Source organism: Ovis canadensis, chromosome 20 (assembly GCF_042477335.2).
Source record: "Ovis canadensis isolate MfBH-ARS-UI-01 breed Bighorn chromosome 20, ARS-UI_OviCan_v2, whole genome shotgun sequence".
NCBI lineage: Eukaryota > Metazoa > Chordata > Mammalia > Artiodactyla > Bovidae > Ovis > Ovis canadensis.
In genome coordinates, this window is record NC_091264.1 from 27,908,406 (window position 1) to 27,933,163 (window position 24,758).

Below are 24,758 nucleotides of genomic sequence, written 5' to 3' on the forward strand. Positions count from 1 at the left end.
GAATGAGTAATTGCTTACCTGAAGCTGATAGTCTAGTTACTAGGGATAATCACTGATATGTGTGTGTGTGTGTGTGTGTGTGTGTGTGTGTTAAGTAGCTAATTAAAACCTCCCTGATGGTCCAGTGGCTAAGACTCCACACTCTTATGCCTGGGCCTGGGTTTGATTCCTTGGTCAGGGAACTAGATCCCACAGGCCTCAACTAAAATGATCCTGTGTGCCTCAATGAAGATCAAAGATCTCATGTGATAAGAATCTACCTGCCAGTGCAGGGGACATGGGTTCCATCCCTGGTCCAGGAAGATCCCACACACCATTGAGCAACTAAGCCTATGACCACGACTACTGAACCTATATGCTGCAACTACTGAAGCTCACGGGCCTAGAGCCTGTGCTCCACAACAAGAGAGGCCACTGCAATGAGAAGCCTGAAGAGGAGCCCCTGCTCGCTGCAGCTAGAGAAGGGCTGCATGTAGCAACAAAGACCCAGTGCATCCAAAAATAAATTAAAAAAAAAAGATTCCATGTGCTGCAAATAAGCCCCATCACAGCCAAGTAAATCAATAAATAGATTTTTTAAAAACCCAACAGGAATTTATTTTAAAAAAATTCAGAATAGTCACTGCTTCTCCTGAAAATGAGACACTTGAAAGTTAACGGATTTCTAAGTTCCCTTCTAGAGTGGCAACATAACTAACTCTGCCCTGCTCCTTGCCAATGCCTGGCATCAAAACCACACGATTAAACTTGCACTCATCTGAAGACTGAAAATCTCGCCGTCCATCTTACACATATCTGCAAAAAGGAGGATTTGCTTGTTATCCTTTTGCTAATTAACTATGTGTTCTTTAAGTGCTTAGAACTAAATAGAATTTTTAAAATCTGAATTTATTTCCTCTAACTTGTTTCCATTTCTAGGTCTTGGTGCCCAGACCGTACTGTTTTTCAAGCAAGAAAGTATATTGCAGATTCTTTGGAGGAAAAGTATACAGAACCAGTTATCTTAAATCTGGAGAAAACTTGGGAAGAAAGTGATACAAGAACACCTCTGATATGTTTTCTGTCCATGGGATCCGATCCCACAATTCAAATTGACGCGCTGGCCAAGAAACTGAAGCTGGGTATGAACAGCAATCTATGAGATTTAGCAAAGCCTCCATGTTTTTGCTTCAGTTTTTTCCTTTCATAATTTTATAGCCGATTCTTATAAATATATTCATAAAACTGAGTTAGAAAAAATATTAAACTTCTTCTTTCCCCCATTTTCGGATCTCCTAGAAGGAGGGTATAGATATCTTTGTGCAGAGAAGAACATTCTCATCCATCATGTACTGATTTTTTTAAAGTTGTAATCAGATGTCCATACCACATGGATAGCAGACTGGCAAGAATGAACATTCAACAGCAAATTTTATTGCTGTGTCTGTATAAATTTATAACAAAGCCTATTTTGTCACAAATTGAAAAAATGTAACCCTTGTATTATAGTGCATAGTAATTTAAGGATTCGTTCATTGATACTTTCATTCAATAACCCCTGAGTATAGGCAGTGTGCTAGATTCACGGAGTACAGAGGTGAATACAACATAGCTGGGAAAGACAGACATGTAAACAGGCAATAGAAGATAGCGTGACAAACTGCTGTAGCAGAGGTGCGGACATGCCCAGGGATGAGAGGCAGAGCTGCCCGGACTGCGTGGGCTATAGAGGAAAGCGTGATGACATTTTGAGTAGTATCTAAAAGTAGATAAAAATTAGGGGGTCATGTTGGGGAGAAGGAAAGTTACTCTGAGGGAAGGAGGTAGGGTAAGGAATTAGAAACATATAAGTGTGAGTCAACAGGACTAAAGAAAAAGTACCCGAATGATGCAAAGACATCATGATTGAGCCATTCTCTTCTAGGATGGCTGTTTATAGGAGAGCAGTTTTCTCTTAATACTCTGAAAATCTGAATGTTGTTGGAATTGCCTTTTGGAATCTTCTTAGTTTCATATCTCTATACCTATATCTCATAGGAGCAATTCATTTTTGTCTTTATAAGGATTATGAAAGTGATTGTGAATCCCTAAATCTACAATATAAAATAAAACCTTGAATTTATTATCTAGCTAGAAAAAGCATAATATAAAATCTGTTTAGTGATCTCCAAGTATTTACCACATCTGCACTAAAGTTACTGTAAACCGGTAGCTTAAGGTAGCATGGTCTTTGTTCACTCCTCATCACTGTCATCACACCATTCTATGTGCTACATGGATTCAGTAGCTACTTCTGTCTGAACACTGAGACCCAATGCAAAGAGCTCCCAGGTTCTCTTGGCACATACTCATGGTTAAGTCTCATTGTTGTTGTTGAGTTGCTCCATTGTGTCCAACTCCTTGCAACCCATGCACTACAGCACCCCAGGCTTCCCTGTCCTTCACTACCCGCCCCCCACCGCCCCCCAGAGCTTGCTCAAAGTCATGTCCGTTGAGTCAGTGATGCCATCCAACCATCCCGTCCTCTGTCGTCCCCTTTTCCTCCTGCCTTCAGTCTTTCCCAGCATCTGGGTCTTTTCCAATGAGTCTGCTTTTCACATCAGCTGGCCAAAACATTGGAGCTTCAGCTTCAGCATCAGTCTTTCTAATCAATTCTCAGGATTGATTTCCTTTAGGATTAACTGGTTGGATCTCCTTGCAGTCCAAAGGACTCTCAAGAGTCTTCTCCAACACCATAGCTCAAAAGTGTCAATTCTTCACCGTTCAGCCTTCTTAATGGTCCAACTCTCACATTCATACATAATGACTGGAGAGTCTCGTTAACCACCTTTAAAGGTGGCCATTTTGTTCTAATATTCACTGCAGTATGCAGTCCTCTGTATCAGCCTTAGAGTGGTGCTCCTCTCAAAGCTTTGAACTTTGACAATCCCTCTGAGATCTACTTCTCCATGGATTTTTGTCCAGTTGCTTCAGTGTCCTGTCTGCATATAGATTCCTCTTTTGTCTTGCTACAAAGCAATCTCCACACAACAGAATTCATGGATTCCAGTGGCTCATGGGCTTCAACACTTACATTTTTCAGTAAGTTCAGCACTACTAGTGTTACTGAACTGAATCCACCTGCCTGCCGGGTAGTAAAGCCATTTTACTGACCCAAGTTGTGGTGAAGGAAAGTACAGTGTTTGCGCGTGCATGCACACGTGCTAAGTCGCTTCAGTCGTGTCCAATTCTATGCGACCCTGTCCGACTCTTTGCAACCCCATGCACTGTAACCTACCAGGCTCTTCTGTCCGTAGAATTCTCCAGGCAAGAAATGGAGTGGGTTGCCATGCCCTCCTTGAGGGGATCTTCCCAACTCAGGGATTGAACCTGCATCTCTTGCATCTTGTGCATTGTCCATCGGGTTCTTTACCACTAGCACCACCTGGAAAGCCCACAGTGTTTATTGCAGGTGCCATATAATCTGCAGAATAGGCAGTTCATGCTCAAAAGATTTTGAGGAAAGGATTTTTAAAAACAGCATTTAGAGTGAAATTACAGGGTGCATGACTTTCTTCTGATGGGTTGATAGTGAAGTAAAAGGGTAGTAGTTAATCATCAGCCTTTTGGTTCCAGCCAGTCCAGTGTCTCCATACTTGTGGACTGCATGTAGTCATACACCCTCCATCTGGGCAAGGGTCTTAGCTTGTCCCTAACAACTCAAAGATATTCATCAGACTGTTATATATATTCCTTGAGGAGGAACTAAGATTGCTTTGTTTTTTGGCTTTATCATGTGCATGTGGGATCTTAGTTCCCCAACCAGAGCTTGAACGCATGCTCCCTGCAGTGGAAGCATGGAGCCTCAACCACTGGACCGCTGGGGAAGTCCTGAGAAGTTAGGATTGTTGTTGAAGCTATCATTACTTTTGCTCCACTACTCTTCCTTTGTTTCCAATTAGTAAGTGCTTGAGTCTGCATTTTGGAACCCTGGGAAGGCCTAAGAGACTAAAGCATTTTTCTACAAACAAGAAATGGGGACCACAGAGGGGCTTTTGTACCTGGGATGGCCCTATTTGTTTTCACCCAGGCAAACTCCTCTTACTCTCTTGGTCCCAGGTCCAAATACCCAAGGAAGAAGCTCATTGGTTTTCCTTTGGCTGTGTACTCCTTTCTGGGCCAGTCAATGAATGGTTGCTGTGTAAATGGGTTCATAGCAAGAACCACATATATGGAGCCTAGAGTTGGGGGCATTTCTTAGAAGGGGATACTCTTCCTAGAAGAGGGGCAGTTCCCACTGAAGTTACCATTTCAAATTTACCTCAAAACAATGCTGTTGTCTAGGACATTGGTGTAAGAACAGAAATAAGAAAATAATTCAGGGTCTCCTTTGGGAGAGATTATAACTTTAGATAAGTACATAAGGCCAGAACAATGCTGTCACCTAGTATTATTACACAGTATCATACTGCTTTGCTTGGCAATTTTGTGATTCCATTTCTTGATACTTCTTTAGTTTTTCCAGCAATTGTTCAACCTTCTATTGATTACTTTGTTAGGAAACACATTAGATTTAATTTTAACACTGAAGGATCCAATGATGTTTATAAGAAACTCATTGCTCATTTTTTTTAGAGCAAAGGAATGTTTAGGAATGTTAGGAAGCATCATTCTGTTCACTGATTTGGGTTAAAAACTCCCCAAATAGCTGTAAAATGAAACTATTATGTAGACAGAATAACATATTACTCTAGTCTCAACTAGAGATGTTTTATTTGGATAATAGATAATCATAAAGTGCTCAAGGTTCACAAAATTCTGAAAAATCCTGGAATTCGAGTGCCTTGTATTACAGCTGAGGAAACTAAGGTCTGGAAACAAGGCCAGAGAACTAGCTGGTGGCAGATAATTCAGGACTTAACCTCAGGGCTCCCAAATCCCTTGTCAGTGGCCTTTTTTTCATCCCCTCAGTGCCTTTCAGTCAGTCAGTTCAGTTCAGTCGCTCAGCCGTGTCCGACTCTTTGCGACCCCACGAACCAAGCCTTCCTGTCCATCACCAACTCCCGGAGTCCACCCAAACCCATGTCCAACAAGTCGGTGATGCCATCCAACCATCTCAGTGGATTTAGAGGATGAATTAGCAAGTTCCCTGACAGCAACTTGAGGGATGGGACCAGATCAAATAGGTTTTCATAGAAAAAAAAAAAAAAAAAAGGAGAACTTCTCACTATGGAACATGTCAGGCTCTGTGTTGAGAAATTCAGAGAAGATAAATTTGGCACAAAAGCACTGGATGCCTGGGAAAGAAGAAGAAAACAGATGGTATTAGCATGAGAAAAATCCTACTAGGAGCTTGGGTGAAGGAGAAGAAGAATGGATTTGAAAATAGAATCCAGACACGAATGAAAGAGGACAAATGAAATATAAACTTACAAATAATAATTAGGCTTCCCTGGTGGCTCAGCGGTGAAGAATCTGCCTGCAGTGCAGGAGACACAGGAGATGAGAGTTCAATCCCTGGTGGAGGAGAGCATGGCAGCCTACTCCAGTATTCTTGCTGGGAGAATCTCATGGACAGAGAAGCCTGGTGGGCTACAGTCCATGGGGTCACAAAGAGTCAGACACAACTGAAGTGACTGAACATGCAAGCAAACAAAAATAGAAATGAGAAAATGAGTAAAATAAAGTATATACAGGTGAAAAAAGTAACAAGATAATGATATATAGTTATGGTTAAAAAAAGTTTAAAAATCTCATTAAAATGGATGTTTGTAGAAAAATATAAATTTACAAAAATTTCTTGGAAAAAATTGAAAAGTCTGAATGGACCGATAATTAAGATGAGGAAAATTACAAGTTTTAAAATTATTACTTCTGCAAAGACACTAAGCTTGAATGATTTTTTTGGTAGGTCCTTTAAAACTTTTCTATATTCCATTTCACAACATAGGAAAATAGGATGCATTTTCCTCTGTATTTTAAGGGAATAACATTATCTTGATATAAAAAACAGACCAAGATAGTCACTATATCAAAGAAAGAAAACAACAGATTGATCCTATTTATTAATATAAATGTAAGGACCTTAATCTAAGTGCAAGCAGGAAGAATTTAGCATAATATAAAAAAATGCAAAAAATAGCAGCATGCCTTGATCAAGTAGGATGCATGGGCAAATCTGAGAAAGACACAGTATTAAGAAATCTCATCACAACAAGTGAAAGACTTTTTCCTTAGGCTGCCATTACCCTGATCATTGCTAAAAAGGCATTTTGTGAAAATTCAGCATTTGTATTTGGCTTTTAAAAATGGGAACAGAAGACTATTGTATCAATATGATAGTGAATATGAACTTCAAACAGCTTCATGCTTTCTGGTGAACAACTAGAGACGTGATGCCCATTAAAGTCAGGAACAAGATAAAGATGTCTGCTATCACCACTCTCATTTAGTATTACTGTGGAGGATATAGCTAATGCTTTGTAAGAATCATAAATAAAAGATATAACTACTGGAAAAGAGGGACAAGAGCCATCATTATTCTCAGATAGTGTAATTGTCTAACTGAAGAACACAAATGAATCAACTGAAAAGCTATTAGATTTAGCAGGGTATTTTAGTAAGGTAGCTGGTCACAAAAATAAATATATTTTAAAAATCAATGAAACATTCTTCTGAAATGTAAAAATCCCATTCAGTATCTCAATAAAAATAAAACTGAGAAATAATCTTTAGAATACCTATTAGAAGAAAACTATAAAACTTTCTTAAAGGCATGAAAGTAGGATAAATTAAATAGAGAGTTAAACCACATCCCCATTATAAAGATTCAGTATTGTAAAGATGTCAATAGTCTCTAAATTAATCTATAAATTGAATGCAAGTCTAATTGAAATTCCAACATCATTTTCCCCCTAATTGGATAGTAGAGGGATCTTAGATCATCTAGAGTAATAAATGGACAACAATAGCCAAGACAGCTTGAAAAGGAAAAAGAAGAATGTGGAGAACAAGCCCAATCAGATTTCTAAACTTTATCAAATTGCAATAATTTAATCAGTGAGGAACTGGCTCAGAGTAGATAAACAGATCAATAGAGCAAAATGAAAGGCCCCAAATTAGACTCTAGTATATACAATAGCTTAGCCTGTGATGAGATTCACATTTCAAATCAGTGGAAGAAAAATGGGCTAGTCAATAAACAGTGTTGCCATAGCAGGTTAACTTTAGAAGAAAGCAAGAATCTTACCTCAGATTAAGCTCTAAAGTACATTCTAGGTTGATTAAGGTTTTAAAAGATTTGAACTATAAAAGAATATGTTGATACTACTGGAGTGGCTAAGATTTCCTTAATCGTAATACCAGAATCCAAAATCAGAGGAAAAGAAGTTTGGATGAAGTTTTCAAACTTTGGTATGTCAAAAGCGCCGCAAATAAAATTAAAACACAAATTGCTGTTGAATCCAAGCTCATGTGCCTGATGCACAGTGAGGCCAAACAAACGGAAAGGTCAGAGTTTGGAGCAGAGAAAGGTTAATTGCAAGGACCAAACAAGGAGTGTGGGTGGCTTGTTCTCAAAAGACCTAAACTTCCTGATGGTTTTCAGGGAAGAGTTTTTAAAGGCAAAATTTGGGGTGAGGGCTGCAGGGTGTAGGACTTTTTTCTGATTGGCTGGCGGTGAGGTAACAGGGTGGTGCTCCAGGAACCGTGTGCTCGGCCTGAAGTTACCATCCTCTGCTTAGGTGGGGCAATAATTCCTGTAAGAAAAAGCTCCAAGATATATTGTTACGTATACCCCTTTAGGAGGAAATAACGACTCTTTATCTCTGGGCTATGGTTTCTTTTTTAAAAAAAATTAATTATTTTTGGCTGCTCTGGATCTTTGTTGCTGTACGTGGGCGAGTGGCGGTTACTCTTTAGTCGCAATGCACTGGCTTCTCACTGTCGTGGCTTCTCTTGATGCAGAGCATGGACTCTAGGGGGCGCAGACTTCAGCAGCTGCAGCACACAGGCTCAGTAGTTGTGGAGCTACAGGCTTAGCTGCCCTGCGGCGTGTGGGATCTTCCCAGATCGGGGATCGAATCCATGTCCCCAGCATTAGCAGGCTGATTCTCAGCCCCTGGACCACTAGGAAAGTCCTGCACGAAGTGTTTCAGACTACGTTTCTTTTGTTTCTGCATTTCCTCACTTCCCTAATCAGTAACTGTTTGAGTTTGCCCTTTGGATCTCAGGGAAGGTCTGGAAAAAAGCCTTTTTCTTACAGATAAGGAAAGATTTCTGTAACTGGGAGGGCTCCACAGGGCCCTGCCCAGTTTCCAAAGAAAAGGTAGAAGTGTAGGTTGGGAATTGCAATATTCTATTTCAGCTGGAGACACTGGCAGTCCTTTTTCATATACACCATGAATCTTTAAAATGTTTGAGTGCTTTTTCCCAACTATTCTACACATACCAATTTATCATAAAACAAACTGAAAGATGCACACTAAGATTCATTTACAAGGATGTTAAGTCTAGTGCTATTTATAGTATTAAAAAATTAGGAATGTCTCAAATATACAAAAGGATAGTGGCTAACTTGGCAAGAATGCATTAACATGATGGAACATTGTGCTGCCATTAAAAACTGTTTATCAGTAATGTTTAATGACAATAAAATACAACATATTTAAGAAGTAGATATATAAAACGGCATGTATATGTATTATTGTACATATATATATAATTTTTAATATGGATAGGTCTGTAATCTCTTATTGAAAGCTCTTGCAGTCAGATGCACTGCAGAAATTAGAATTGTCCAGCTTTTAGAAAAGTAATATTTCATGTATTATATAATACATCACAGATGAAAATATTAATATTTATAAAGATAGGGATAAATAAAGACTATAAATAGGCTCATATCCATTCAGGTCAGCTTTTACCACCAAAGTGATTTTGTGGCAAAGCTGTCAGTTTTCAGAGTGCTTTGAATTTTGAAATGAGGGTAAGTGATTGCGGATTGTGCACTGAGATGATTAGAGTGTAGATCTCTCTGGAAGGATATTGGTGATTTTTGTTTTCTTCTTTGTAGTCTCCTATATTTTACAAAGCTTTCACTATAAACATATATCATTTAATCTGATTTTTAAAAAAATTTTAAAAAGAAAGAGGAGATGTGAAAGACACTCAAGTCAAATTTTGGAAAGAAACAGAAAAGCAGTTGAAATCTTCCTAAAGGTCTTTCAAATGTAACCAAGCAGCAAAAAAAAAGGGGGGGGAAAAAGTCTGCAAACCAGAAAATGAAAACGTCCCATACCACCAAAGGACAATTATGCTGCTATACCTGCAAAAACAATTCCTGCAACATCCTCTGCATCCTGCCTCCTTACGGCAGTCCCCATCATGATGTCCTTCCTGGCAGCCTTCCCCGCTCTCCCTGGAAATTCAGCCTGCACTGCCTCTTCTCTCACTGGTCTTTGTCTTTTGAACTTCCTCAAGTGCGAAGCTTCCTCACTATTCCAACGTCAATCAATCTAGTTTTTCCAGACTATTCAGAAATTTATCAAATATTTATCAACCTATTTTAAAAATGAAGAAAGATTGCAGATCAATAACTAAAGCTTCCACTTTAAGAAACCAAGGAAAGAAGAGCAAACTAAACCTGAAGCAACCAAAAGGAAGGAAATAATAAGTATCTGAGTGAAAAAAATGCAAGAGAGGGTTAAAAACAACAAAGCATCAATCAACCAAGTGGATTTGCTTTGAAAAGATCAACAAAATTGACAAACTTTTGCCCTAACCGACCAAGAATAAAGATGAGAAGACTTAAGATAACTAAATCAGGAATGAAAGAGGGATGTCAGTGAAAATAATCAATGGACAAACTATAATAGGAATAGAAAAGAGTTTTATTTGAGCCAGACTGAGGACTGGCAGCTCTCAGATAAGTGAGAGGAGCTGCTCCAGAGAAGCATGGCTTTCAGCATCGTTTCATATCTTGTCAGAACAAAGAACATCAAACAGGACATCAAAGTCAGCATCAAACAAGTCAGGACACATTCCTTCAAGGTTTCAAGAAAAAAACAGGTTAGCAAGTACAGTATAGCAAGTCAGTATACCTTGACACCTGGGAAGGGAGCCTCATCATTGATGAAGTACTGGCACTATCATCTCAGGAAGGGAAGAATTTATGAAATTTTTATTTCTAATGCATTCTTTAATTCTGGTCAATGTACCCTTTTCTCTGACAGTTAGAGCTAATGTACAGTGTATGTAAAACAGCCACAAACAGGCTGTTTTAGTTAGCATTAAGTTCAAGTAAACTCATGTATGAGTCAGAATGACTTTCCCATACCTCAATATGTGAAAATTTCTTTGATCAGGGGACATCACTATTGACTTGAAAAAATAGAAAAGATCATACAGAATACTATGAACAATTATGCCAACAAATTAGACAGATAACCTAGATGAAATGGGCAAATTATCAGAAAGAGAAAACTACTGAAACTGACTAAGGAAAAAATAGAAAACCCAAATAGAGCTTTGAGAAGTAAAAAGATTGATTTGTAGGAAATCCAGGACTAGAGGCCTTCACATTCTACCAAATGTTTAATGAATAACACCAGTTCTTTCCAAAAAATAAAAGAGGAGAGATTACTTCCCAACTCATTCTATGAGACCATGTTACTCTGATACCAAATCTAGACAAAGACAGTAGACGGAAACCAATATCCTGCTAATTATAAAAGCAAAAGTTCTCAACAAAATGCTGTTGAATTCAGTACCACACAAAATGAATTATACACCATGACCAAGTGGATTTACCCCAAGAATACAAGGTTGGTTCAACATATGAAAATTAATCAATGTAATGCCACATATTTCCCTGGTGGCTCAGACAGTAAAGTGTCTGCCTGCAATGAGGGTGATCTGGGTTTAATCCCTGGCTCAGGAAGATCCCCTGGATAAGGAAATGGCAACCCACTCCAGTACTCTTGCCTGGAAAATTCCATGGATAGAGGAGCCTTGTAGGCTACAGTCCATGGGGTTGCAAAGAGTCGGACACGACTGAGCAGCTTCACTTCACTTCATACCCCATATTAATAGAATAAAGAACAAAAAATCACACGGTTATCTCAATAGTTGCAGAAAAAGCATTGAAAAAAAATCCAACATTCTTTCATGATGAAAGCCCTCAACAAACTAGGAATAAAAGGGAACTTCTTCAACCTGATGAAGGGCACCTACAGAAACCCACAGCTAACATCATGCTTAATGCTGAAAGATGGGATATTTTCCCCAAAACATCAGGAGCAAGAGAAGAATGTCTACTTGGCACTTCTACTCAGCACTGTAGTGGAAGTTTTAGTCAGACCAAAGGAAGAAATAAATGGCATTCACACTGGAAAAGAAGTAAAACCACCTCAGTTTGACGATGACATGAGGGAGGAGGCCCGTGCAATTGGAGAAGAGTGAGTGAATTGTGGTGGGATCCTAAAAAGTGTGTGTGTGTAGATTGCGGGAGCAATGGGACCCATTTGTGTAGGGTCATAGAGGTCAGAATTTGAATTGGATTCTGAATTTTGCACAGAATGAAATGAGACACCGTCAGATGTTTCTGAGCAGAGGGTGGACGTAATCTGATTCGGGATTCAATCAAATCCCTCTGTCTGCTGTGGGAAGAATAACTAGTAGGAGAAAGAGTGGGAGAGAGGTCACCAGTGAGCAGGCTCCTGCAAGAATACAGGCATGAGGTGATGGACTAGGGGCATGAGAGTGTAGACATCCAGAAGGGGTCACATTCAGACTCTGGGTTTATTTTGAAGGGATGCCTTTAAGTATCTTCTTGACCTCTTACCCAGGTCGAGACAAGAAACTCAGGCTACCCCTGAACAAAAACTAGTTCTTCCTTTTAAACAGTGTATCACAGAAGAGTCGGAAGGGCAGAGGAGATAGATTATGGCTCACGCTCTTGTGTTAATACTTACTGTCCATATCACACCTTCCTCCATTGGCCTACCCAACACTTGTGGGTTCTTCCAAAACAAGAGAGACTCAGTGTCTCTTTGTACAATTCACAGCCTCCTTCCATTCGAGTTCCACCTTCCTTTTCTTCTTTTGTAGGGTTTGTGGGTTCTTCTCATATGCCCTGGGAACAGTGCCTAGTTCCCCTTCAGCAGGAGAGATTCATGAGGGCTTTGTTGGGAGAATCCAGCTGTGTTCAGTGACCTATGGACAATTGCACTTCCTAGTTCTTCAAGCAGTGCTCTGCCAATCCTCTCTCAGGCACACACTGCCAAGTTTCACCCTGTGACCCTGAGTCCACAAATAATTCTAATGCTACACCCTACCAGCACTCACGGAATCCCTGGCCGTTAATCCCATGGTGCTATATGTTAAATGGTGTGCCCTGGCAGTTTCTTCCCTGGTTCCTGACATGCTGCTGTCTCCAGCCTGTGAATTTTTCTCATTCTCTGTAGCTTCTACCAGCAGTTTCCAAATCAGCCTCATTGTTTGCCCAACCACGGCAGCCCATTTTTCTGAGGACTTGGGCTGATCCAGTAGAGTAAGTCAAAAGCATGCATTGCTTCACAGCATCTCCACTGACCTTCTTTCCCTGTGCCTCTAGAGATCTAGAGATCATGCCTCTAAAATTAAAGAAGACCTGGGTCCATAAAAGCTTACTTCAAAGTTAATTTCCAATTCCAGTTTCCCAAGTATGATTCAGAGACTTCTACAATTTGGTGAATTCATATGACAGGCACAAGTGTGGTTCTCCACCTGGGACATCAAACTCACTAACAAGCCTAAATAGTGTAGATTCTGCTGAATTATAATCACATCTCTAATCTTGGAGTGGTTGCCACTTTTTTCTTCAGGCTCCTTTTTCTCAGTTCCAAGAGGATTTGATCCTGAGGAGCAGTTACTCCTGAATATAGTCCTCATGGGGATGAATTGCTACGAGTTCCATCTCAGAAAATGGACAAATGGGCAAACAAAACCCGAACAGTCAGACAGACAAAACACTGCAAGCTTGACGTCGTAAAAGAATAAAATGATTGGTAGCCAATCTTTACTGAGACATCTGCTAAAACACCAAAAAATTATTCTAATCAAAACATAGAGCAAAACTGAGAAATCCTCTTTCCTTCTAAATACCTGTGATAACGTTGCAGCTGACTCTCCCCATCAGTCTGTCTCCTCATTATCTCCAAAGACCCCAGAACTCTTTAAAAGCTCTGCTTCATGCCTTTTGTCTTTCTCTCATTCTTTCCTTTTCCATGTAGTGCCTCCAGTCTGCTCCACTCCTTTCTCTCATCAACACAACCAAAAGCCAGACTTATTTGAATAGCAGAATATCCTTAGAAGCCATAGAGGGAGGGAGGCTATGACAATTCAGCAATTAATTTTTCATCCCAATCCTGGTATATAATTTACATTTTATCATAGTGATCCTTCTGTATTACAGAATGCAGAACTATCTCAATGGGGCAAGGACAAGAAGTACATGCTCGAAAGCTGATTCAGATGTCAATGCAGCAGGTATGTAGCAATGGAAACGACTCTTCATGCAACTTTCTTGATATGATTCCTCTGGCCATCTGGTCTACCTAGCACCACCTCCATGATGGGTAGAGTGTTCTTCCTGTGATGCTCAATTTTCCATTTTTGTTTATGCATATAGAGTAAACATTGATTACTTAAGGATTTTGAACCTCCAGCTAGTTGGCTCCTGACATCCCCACAAAACTTGTTCCATTTTCTAGAGCATATGCTCCATTTTTATTTTCACTAAATATTTTTTGGTAATTTGGCAGATACACTTTCTGGTTCATAAAGAATGCAGCTCTAGCAGTCTTGGAATGTCATGATCTAATATTAATAGATAGTGCTTAAGAAGTGACAGATTGAGACAGTCAAATTTCAATTTTCGGTTAAAGTGAGCCTTTCATTTTTCATTAATGGATAGTTTCGGGCAAATAAGAAATATTTGAGGGTGTTATGTTTAAATATTGATAACAGTTTTTACTGAAAATTGCAAGCTGGATGGAATGTTGAGAAATATTTTTCATCACACCTAATAAATACACAGGTCATTAATTTTCTAGAAAAGCTTGGTTGATAGCAGTTTCAGCAGCAATAAGAAATTGCACCATTTATAAAAGTAAAATAAGATCTTGGTTTATTTTTAAGCTTTTGATCTCATAATGTCCCTAGCAACTTTTCCCTGGGAATTAATGACTGGAGAGGGTTAATGGGCTAAAACTCTGCTTGGGTCATCAAGTTTTCAGGCTAACCATTAATTCTCAAGTGCCCTAAGCCTTAATCTTTATCAGTTAATTAAATTCAATAATATATGGTATTTAATTTATATATACCAAAGCAATTATATATAATTATTTTTACTCAGATAAAATGATTCACTCTGTTGAATGATCTGACTGTTTGACTTTGGGCCTTAAATAATTTCTTTAGTTTCCATGAGTGAGAAGCTTTTACATTTGAATACAGCATTCACATCAACTTTCTTTGGAATATTAGTTTTTTTATAACTTCTGTGTTCTGTGTCTCAAGGTGGGATAAATACTGATAATATTGGCATTATAAAAAAACAAACAGAACTTCCCTGGCTGTCTAATGGTTAAGATTCCGAGCTTCCAGTGCAGGGGGTGTGCGTTTGATCCCTGGTTGGGGAACTAAGATCCCACATGCCATGTGGCATAGGCAAAAACAAAGCAAAACAAATAACAGAAATAATACAGACAAAGCATGAACAGGTACAGCCACATCGTCACTTGAAAGATTTAGGATAAAGCTGACATTGTGGAATTCAGAGCAGGGAATCAGAGAGTAACTGGATCCACAAGGACCCAGAGTTCTGATCATGAAGTTCATCTTCTTGACGATCTGGTTGTCTAGACCAAAAAGTCCCCTTTGCTATTTAAGCCAATCTGAGTTGTATTTTCTCTTTCAGTATAGGCATAATATATATGCCTTACCATATGTATACTGAGCTCAATAACTTGTAGCTGTATTTATTTGATGTTGTTGCATAAAGTATATCAAAGCATCAGCTGGCTAGTAAACTATGTTCTTATAGAACTGTGATGGTTATATGACATATTGTTAAGGTTTTATCAATATTTAGATAGTGCTTAATAAATTTTGTGGTTTCAGGAACATCTGGGAGGAGAGATGACAAAGAATAAGATTTAATATTGGGGTGGGAGGTGGGAGGGAGGTTCAAGAGGGAGGGGACATATGTATACCTATGGCTGATACATGTTGATGTATGGCAGAGACCAACACAATGTTGTAAAGCAATTATCCTTCCATGAAAAAGAAATAAAATTTTAAAAAGGATTTAGTATTACGGTAGCAGGCATGCTCAGTCACTCAGTTGTGTCCAACTCTGCGACCCCATGGACTGTAGCCCACCAGGCTCCTCTGTAGATAGGATTTTCCAGGCAAGAATACTGGTAGCAAATGTCACCAAATGTATTGCCTCTGGTGAAGTAAAATTTGTATTTCAAGGAAGGAGAAGAAAATTATACTGTAAAATTGGCTCTGGCTGCTCGTTTGGGCCTCTTGCCTCCCCTGTGCAGTCTGTGTCTGCATTATGCATCAGCCAGACCTCCTCTGGGGTGGGGATGCCTGCTCCAATGCAAAGATGAGGTTTACTTTTTCCCATTTCTTTGACACTAACAATGTAGCTTCTTAAAGATTAGCATGTCTTTGTATATGCTTACCTGGACTGTGTATCTTTGGGTGAACTTCATGTGAAATGTCAGCATGTCATTTTGATGTATGATCCTTTGTCTTGAAAATGTGTATGCCTGTGTCTTTGACTTCTAACAGGTGGGACAGTCATAGCCTCTGAGTCTGTCTCCCAGGCTATAATCCTCAGTTTGGCTCTATTAAAGTTCTCTCTTTTCTTCCTAACTTGATTGTTGATGAATTTTCGTCAACTCCTCCAGCTTTCATGAGGTCATGTGCATCTCTTTGTGACAGTGGATGGCTTGGCTTTGGCTTGAGTCCCTTCTGATTTACCTTAGGCAGGACAAGTTACAAATTCCAAAATACCCGTTCCCACCATTAGATGGTGCACACACTGTACTTAATAAAGTCTGACTTCGTTTTAATTTCTGTTCCCTTCTGAACCAGGGGTGACAGAGTAACAGTCATTTTTAAGCCGCTTGATTCCAAGTAACCAGCTTTACCAGAAGCAGGGAAAAAAAGTTTGTATTGACGTATAATAATTCCATTAACATATATGTGCTTAAAACAGAGTATTCACATACCCCGAGCAAAAGTTCAAAAAATATTTGTATGTACACTTTGTTTTATTTAAATCATAGCAAAAAAGTTATGAGGAATTAACATGAAGTCATTTTTGAATACAGGGTGGCTGGGTTTTACTGCAGAATTGTCACCTTGGCCTGGAATTCATGGAAGAATTGCTGGAGACTTTAACCATCACAGAAACCATCGATGATACTTTCCGAGTGTGGATAACTACCGAGCCGCACGTTCGGTTTCCCATTACATTGCTTCAGGTTTGTTACTATGAGACGAGTGTCTTTTCCTTGAGAGTTATACAAATGAAGATGCCACTTCTGTCATTACTGAAAGATGGCAAACGTAACGGGCTTTTTTGGGTCAAGTCTGTATTGTAAAATCTTAATGCCATTATCATCAAAATCTTGACTATAATCACCAAGGTTATATAGTAAATATTCCCACAGGAGAATGATAAGACTTGGTATTAATTTATTGGGTTTTAGCTCTGATCCATGTAACTAGTTTACACGGTGCCTTTTTATTTACCACAAGCATATTGTTTTCTGATGTCTTGTCATTTCTATTTTATCCTTCACAGTAATTTATAGAAACAAAAGTACTATTTACATTTTTATTTTTCACTGTTTGTTTTTTATGACAGACTTCTCTCAAATTCACTAATGAGCCACCCCAAGGCGTTCGCGCAGGTCTGAAAAGAACATTTGCCGGAATTAATCAAGACCTTCTGGATATCAGTAATTTGCCCATGTGGAAGCCAATGCTTTACGCTGTAGCGTTTTTGCACTCCACTGTGCAGGTAACTTCTGGGAACCGTTTGCGCTTTTAGAAGACACTAACGACGTTATGCTTGCCCCCCTGCTCCACGTCTGGTGTCCTCACCTCACTTTCTTTTTCCTTCACGGCACTTTTTCCCCACCTGGCACAGGATGTGCATATTTGCTTATGTATTGAAAGCATCTTCCTGCCCCCATCCCCCACCTCGACCCCAGAGTGTAAGATTCTCCAGAGCAACGACTGTCCTTTTGTAACTGCTGGGTCTCCGCTTGTCACAGCAGCAGCTGCAGCATTGCCAGAGCTCAATAAATGTTTGTGGGATGAACAAACGAATTGCGCTGATAGGAACTGGATCTTGAAAGTTGCCTATGCTGTCCAGCAGTGTTCTCTGTACCATCTCATGTAATACTAACAATCACCATTCAGGGTAGGATTTATCACCATCTGCAAAGTGAGGTAATTGAGACTCAGAGACATTTGGCAATGTTGTATATACCATCTCATGTAATGCTAATAACCACCTTTCAGGGTAGGATTTATCACCATCTGGAAAATGAGGAAATTGAGACTCAGAGAGGTCAAGGTCCTTCCTAAATGGTGAATCTGTCTAGTCAAGGCTATGGTTTTTCCTGTGGTCATGTATGGATGTGAGAGTTGGACTGTGAAGAAGGCTGAGCACCGAAGAATTGATGCTTTTGAACTGTGGTATTGGAGAAGACTCTTGAGAGTCCCTTGGACTGCAAGGAGATCCAAAGGAGTTCTTTGGAAGGAATGATGCTAAAGCTGAAACTCCAGTACTTTGGCCACCTCATGCAAAGAGTTGACTCATTGGAAAAGACTCTGATGCTGGGAGGGACTGGGGGCAGGAGGAGAAGGGGACGACCGAGGATGAGATGGCTGGGTGGCATCACAGACTCGATGGACGTGAGTCTGAGTCAACTCCGGAAGTTGGTGATGGACAGGGAGGCCTGGCGTGCTGCGAATCATGGGGTCGCAAAGAGTCGGACACGACTGAGCGACTGAACTGAACTGAACTGAAATGGTGAATCCAGGAGTCACACCCCATGTTGCCTGCCTTGGATGCAAGTATGTTTTAACCCTCGTCCCCACTGGGACAGTGGTGGTCATGGTGTTTGGAAGATGAGTCACAGGGGTCGGCTGTCTTCTTCAGATTCTTTCCGATTTGCTTGTACTATGTGGCTACCCAGCAATGTCTCCATGGGTTCTGGTTTTTGTTTTTTCATTTGTCACCACTTTGTTCTATTTTTGGATTTTGGATTTTGTTCTGTATTTGAAAGCTATATAATTTTTAAAATTAGTAATTTATTTGCTTTTGGCTGCACTGGATCTTCGTTGCTGGACACAGGCTTTATCTAGTTGTGGTGAGTGGGAGTTATTAGAGAGAGTTGTGGTGCATGGGCTTCTCTCATTGTGACAGAGCATGGGCTCTTGAGCTCGTGGGCTCCATAGCTGTAGCGCTATGGCTTAGTTGCCCTGTAGCATGTGGAATCTTCCTGGACCAAGGATTGAACCTGTGTCCCCTGCATTGGCAGGCATATTCTTAATCTCTGGACTACCGGGGAAGTCCAGGCTGTGTAATTTTAATGTACTTGATTCACTCCTGATTTCACAGAGAGATAGGGGCTCCTTGAATTCTTTCCTACATTTCTTCTTTTCCTGAAGTTGGAGTGAGGACAAAATAAATCAATTGGTTTGAACCAGGAGTCATGATTCAACTGTGCCCAGCGGCCAGCAGAGCTTGACCTTGTCTTTCCCTGCCCTGCCCAAAACTGGAGGGGAATTGGGTGCCCACCCCAGGAAATACTGGGCGTGTTACCCACAGGTTCCCTGTTGCCTCCACTTTACCAGGAAAACACTGCCCAGCTGAGAGGGCAGTGCCAAGGGACAACTGGTGTTTCTCTGTCTCCCACCCTGAGAAGTTAAAGTCAGAATAAATGCTTTGTGGGTGGTTATTTTTACTAAGTTCCACTGTGGCCTCTGGATTGATTGTAAATTATGGTTTTCAAGTCACTGAAGCCGATTTCATACATTCTTATCTGGGAATTGTTGGGTTTGCTAGACCTTATCACACTCTAATACAAATATTGCTTTAACTCTGATATTTAATGCCCAATTCACAAACAGTAAATTTTATGATTCTTTCCTAGTAGTGATTCAACTTTTCCACCATGCTTATCATGGATAGACGATTGCGGGTATTTTCCATACAGTCAAGACGGCAATCTGTGTTTTTAGTGGCCATTATCCAAGTGCTAAAAAGAAGAAAAGGACTCTGGGCCAGTCATGGAACCAAAGTGTACTTGCACTTAACGTGACTTGTATTTGGATTAAAACTAACAAAAATAATCTCTACTACTAGGGCCATGAAGTTCACAGTGGCATGTCTATTAAAAAAAAAATATTGTGAAGATCTCTTAAAATCCGATCATAGTGTATTAGAGCACTTCATAGAGAGTCAGGAGGCCTGGGCTTTAGACTTCTTGTGACATCAGTTAGCTACATAGGGTTGGTCCAGTTTTGTCCCTTTTGGGGCCTCTGTTTCCCCATCTGTGTTTCAAGGTAGAAGGAAGTGATCTTTCAAGATTTTTCCCATTTCTAACATTCTGTTGTCCAGCTCTATGATTACGCAAGGAGTGTGGGTAATTCAAGCATTTCCCCTCTCCTAGTTTCAATTAGAGAAATGTTTTAAATGTTTTTCAGTTAGACAAAACGTCCGCTGTCACCCTTCTCCTCCTGCCCTCAGTCTTTCCCAGCATCAGGGTCTTTTCCAATGAGTCAGCTCTTCACATCAGGTGGCCAAAGTATTGGAGCTTCAGCTTCAGCATCAGTCCTTCCAATGAGTATTCAGGGTTTATTTCTTTTGGGATTAACTGGTTTGATCTCCTTTCTGTCCAAGGAACTCTCAAGAGTCTTCTCCAACACCACAGTTCCAAAGCATCAGTTCTTTGGTGCCCAACCTTCTTTATGGTCCAACTCTCACATCCATACAGGTCTACTGGAAAAACCATAGCTTTGACGATATGGGCCTTTGTTGGCAAAGTGATAGCTTGGCTTTTTAATATGTTGTCTATACCTGGGTTTAATCCCTGGGTTGGAAAGATCCCCTGGAGAAGGGAAAGGCTACCTACTCCAGTATTCTGGCCCGGAGACTTCCATGGACTGTATAATCCATGGGTTCGCAAAGGGTAGGCCACTGCTGAGCGACTTTTAGGTTTGTCATAGCTTTCCTTCCAAGAAGCAGGCACCTTTTAATTTCATGGCTGCAGTAACTGTCCACAGTGGTTTTGGAGCCCAAGAAAATAAAATCTGCCACTATTTCCATTCTTTCCCTATCATTTGCCATGAAATGATGGGACCAGATATCATGATCTTAGTTTTTTGAATGTTGAATTTTAAGCCAGCTTTTTCATTCTCCTCTTTCACTTTCATCAAGAGGTTCTTAAGTTCATCTTCACTTTCTGCCATGAGGGTGGTGTCATCTGTGTATCTGAGATTATTGATATTTCTTCCAGCAATCTTGATTCCAGCTTGTGCTTCATCCAGCCTGGCATTTTGCATGATGTACTCTGCATATAAGGTAAATAAGCAGGTTGACAATATACAGCCTTGACGAACTCCTTTCCCAATTTGGAACCAGTCCGTTGTTTGATGTCCAATTCTGTTACTCCTTGACCTGCATGTAAATGTCTTAGGAGGCAGTTAAGATGGTCTGATATTTCCATCTCTTTAAGAGTTTTCCATAGTTTTTTGATCCACACTGTCAAAGGCATTAGCATAGTCGATGAAGTGGAAGTAGATGATTTTCTTGAATTCTCTTGCTTTTTCTATGATCCAATAGATGCTGGCAATTTGATTTCTGGTTCCTCTGCCTTTTCTAAACCCAGCTTGAACATCTGGAAGTTCTTGGTTCACATCCTGTTGAAGACTAGCTTGAAGGGTTTTGAGCATTACCTTGCTAGCATGTGAAATGATTGCAACTGTGCAATAGTTTGAACATTCTTTGACATTGTCTTTCTTTGGGATTGGAATGAAAACTGACCTTTTCTAGTCCTGTGGCCACTGCTGAGTTTTCTAAATTTGCTGGCATATTGAGTGCAGCAGTATGACAGCATCATCTTTTAAGATTTGAAATAGCTCAGCTGGAATTCCATCACCTCCACTAGCTTTGTTTGTAATGATGCTTCCTAAGGCCCACTTGACCTCACACTCCAAGATGTTTGACTCTAGGTGAGTGATCACACCATTGTGGTTATCTGGGTCATGAAGACCTTTTTTCTATAGTTCTTCTGTGTATTCTTGCCACCTCTTCTTAATCTCTTCTCCTTCTGTTAGGTCTTTGCTGTTTCCGTCTTTTTGCCCAACTTTGCATGAAATGTTCCCTTGGTATCTCTAATTTTCTTGAAGAGATCTCTGCTGCTAAGTCGCCTCAGTCATGTCTGACTCTGTGCAACCCCATAGACGGCAGCCCAACAGGCTTCCCTGTCCCTGGGATTCTCCAGGCAAGAACACTGGAGTGGCTTGCCACTTCCTTTTCCAAAGAGATCTCTAGTCTTTCCCATTCTATTGTTTTCCTCTATTTCTTTGCATTGTTCACTTAAGAAGGCTTTCTTTTTTTAATTTTTTAAAAATCTCTCCTTACTATCCTTTGGAACTCTGCATTCAGATGGGTATAGCTTTCCCTTTCTCCTTTGCCTTTTGCTTCTCTTCTTTTCTCAGCTATTTGTAAGGCCTCCTCAGACAACCATCTTGCCTTGCTGCATTTCTTTTGGGGGGATGGTGTTGGTCACCATCTCCTGTACAATGTTACGAACCTCCATCTGTCATTCTTCAGGCACTCTGTTTATCAGATCTAATCCCTTGGATCTATTTCTCACTTCCACTGTATAATCATAAGGGATTTGATTTAGGTCATATCTGAATGGTCTAGTGGTTTTCCCTACTTGCTTCAATTTAAAGTCTGAATTTTGCAATAAGGAGTTCATAATCTGAGCCACAGTCAGCTCCTGGTTTTATTTTTGCTGACTGTACAGAGCTTCTCATCTTTGGCTGAAAAGAATATAATCAATCTGATTTGGGCATTGACCATATGGTGATGTCCATGTGTAGAGTCGTCTCTTGCATCATTGGAAGAGGGTGTTTATTGTGACCAGTGCATTCTCTCATGCACGCCAGAGACTCTTGGAGGGTGCAAACAAAACCTTGTGCACACCAGGACCCAGGGAAAGGAGCAGTGACCCCCACAAGAGACTGAACCAGACCTGCCTGTGAGTGTTTAAGGGTCTCCTGTGGAGGTGCGGGTCAGGAGTGGGCTGCTGTGGGGACAGGCGCACGGGCAGCACAGTCCTGGGGTGTGCAGCATGCAACATAAGTCCTCTTGGAAGAGGTCACCATTAGCCCCCACCATGAAGTCACCAGGTGGGTGATCCACAAACTGGAACCTTGACACCTCATGGACAGTGTGAAAAGGCAAAAAGATATGACACTGAAAGATGAGCTTCTTAGGTCGGTAGATGTCCAGTATGTTATTGGGGAAGAACAGAGAAGTAGCTCCAGAAAGAATGAAGAGAGAGACAAAGCAGAAATGATGCCCAGTTGTGGACGTGTCTGGTGGTGAAAGTAAAGTCCAGTGACATAAAGAACAGGATTGCATAGGAACGTGGAACGGTAAGTCCATGAATCAAAGTGAATTGGTTAGGATAGAGTGAGTCTGATAGAAAATCCAGAATTCTTTAGGGGCTGTGGTTCCTGCACCAGCAGCATTCATGTCACCTGGAGACTTCTAAGAGATGAATCTCAGGACCCACCCTGGATCTGCTGAATCAGAATCTGTGTTGTAATAAGATGCCCAAGTGATTTGTGTACATGTTAGAGTTCAAGACACAACTATTTTAGGAAGGACTATTCTGCAAAGAAAGATTTTGGCTTATATTTTTCTATTGTTGGATATAAAAGCCAAATACCTGATTTGTTAATCGGTGAATTGATTCTTCCAAATTTTCCTGGATAGCCCTTGCTTTCTACAACATGATGTGTATACTTTTGTCCTTTAGAGATTGAATAAAAGAAGAGGGAATTGGTTCATGTCACATAATCTGAAGTTTCTGGACTAGGGAAATTGATGGCAAAAATCACCCTCTCTTTTCCAGTGCTGACAAGACAGTGCTGATGTGGAGACAGAGTTTTGGGTGAAGTAGAAGAAAATGGCTTTATTGTTTTCTCAGGCAAAGGGGGCCACAGTGGACTAAGGTTCTTGAAACTGCGTGTACCAGCCTGGAGGGGGTAGTGAGGAGTCTTACAGTCAGCTTGTGGACATTCTTCTGACTAGTTGGTGATGAGGTGAGAAGGAGTCAGCATCATCAGTTGTTTGGTTCCAGCTGGTCTGATGTCTGTGTGCTTGTGGGCAATATACAGGTAACTTCTACCTGGTGGTGGTTCCAGTCTCTGTAAAACAACTCAAAGGAAGTGGCTCAGAATATTGTCTGTAGTCCTTGAGAAAGAACCAAAGGTCCTTGACCTTTTTTTTAATGACTAAGCTGTATATTGTTGCCCTGCTTATTTAACTTATATGCAGAGTACATCATGAGAAACACTGGGCTGAAAGAAGCACAAGCTGTAATCAAGATTGCCAGGAGAAATATCAATAATCTCAGATATGCAGATGACACCACCCTTATGGCAGAAAGTGAAGAGGAACTAAAAAGCCTCTTGATGAAAGAGAAAGAAGAGAGTGAAAAAGTTGGCTTAAAGCTCAACATTCAGAAAACGAAGATCATGGCATCTGGTCCCATCACTTCATGGGAAATAGATGGGGAAACTGAAAAGAGTGAGAGACTTTATTTTGGGCTCCAAAATCACTGCAGGTGGTGATTGCAGCCATGAAATTAAAAGACGCTTGTTCATTGGAAGAAAAGTTATGACCAACCTAGATAGCATATTCAAAAGCAGAGACATTACTTTGCCAACAAAGGTCTGTCTAGTCAAGGCTATGGTTTTTCCAGTGGTCATGTACAGATGTGAAAGTTGGACTGTGAAGAAAGCTGAGTGCCGAAGATTTGATGCTTTTGAACTGTGGTGTTGGAGAAGACTCTTGAGAGTCCTTTGGACTGCAAGAAGATCCAACCAGGCCATTCTAAAGGAGATCAGTCCTGGGTGTTCTTTGGAAGGACTGATGTTGAAGCTGAAGCTCCAATACTTTGGCCACCTCATGCGAAGAGTTGACTCATTGGAAAAGACTTTGATGCTGGGAGGGATTGGGGGCAGGAGGAGAAGGGGATGACAGAGGATGAGATGGCTGGATGGCATCACTGACTCAGTGGAAATGAGTTTGGGTAAACTCCGGGAGTTGGTGATGGACAGGGAGGCCTGGCGTGCTGCAATTCATGGGGTCGCAAAGAGTTGAACACAACTGAGCGACTGAACTGAACTGAAGCTATTATTATTTCTTCCTTTTGTATTTTCTCACCTCTCTGATTAAATTTTTGACTGAAGTTTTTCTACAGATGAAAGGCAGGTGAAGGACATGGTGGAGTTGTGGGGGGGGGGGGGGGGGAGTCTATACTGGGAAGAGTCTGCTCACTTCCAAAGGGTTCATGTTGGAGTCCATCACACATGAGAATGCAGGACCTAGTGGTAAAACAGCCAACCCCCACCTGCCCTCCAGTGTGTTTCTCCTACCGAACCATGGTTTGGCTTCATGCAGCCCAGCTCAAGGGCATCGT

The 24,758-nt window shown here is 40.6% G+C and overlaps 1 protein-coding gene across 1 annotated transcript in view; it reads left to right on the plus strand.

Moving 5' to 3' along the window:
* Positions 1-24,758, plus strand: part of DNAH8 (dynein axonemal heavy chain 8) — a 335,116-nt gene that overhangs the window by 251,979 nt on the left and 58,379 nt on the right. Inside the window, exons 82-85 of the mRNA XM_069564262.1 lie at positions 919-1,121; positions 13,412-13,485; positions 16,347-16,499; positions 16,886-17,041. Coding sequence (XP_069420363.1) covers positions 919-1,121; positions 13,412-13,485; positions 16,347-16,499; positions 16,886-17,041 — 586 coding nt within the window. The remainder of the gene's footprint in view (positions 1-918; positions 1,122-13,411; positions 13,486-16,346; positions 16,500-16,885; positions 17,042-24,758) is intronic.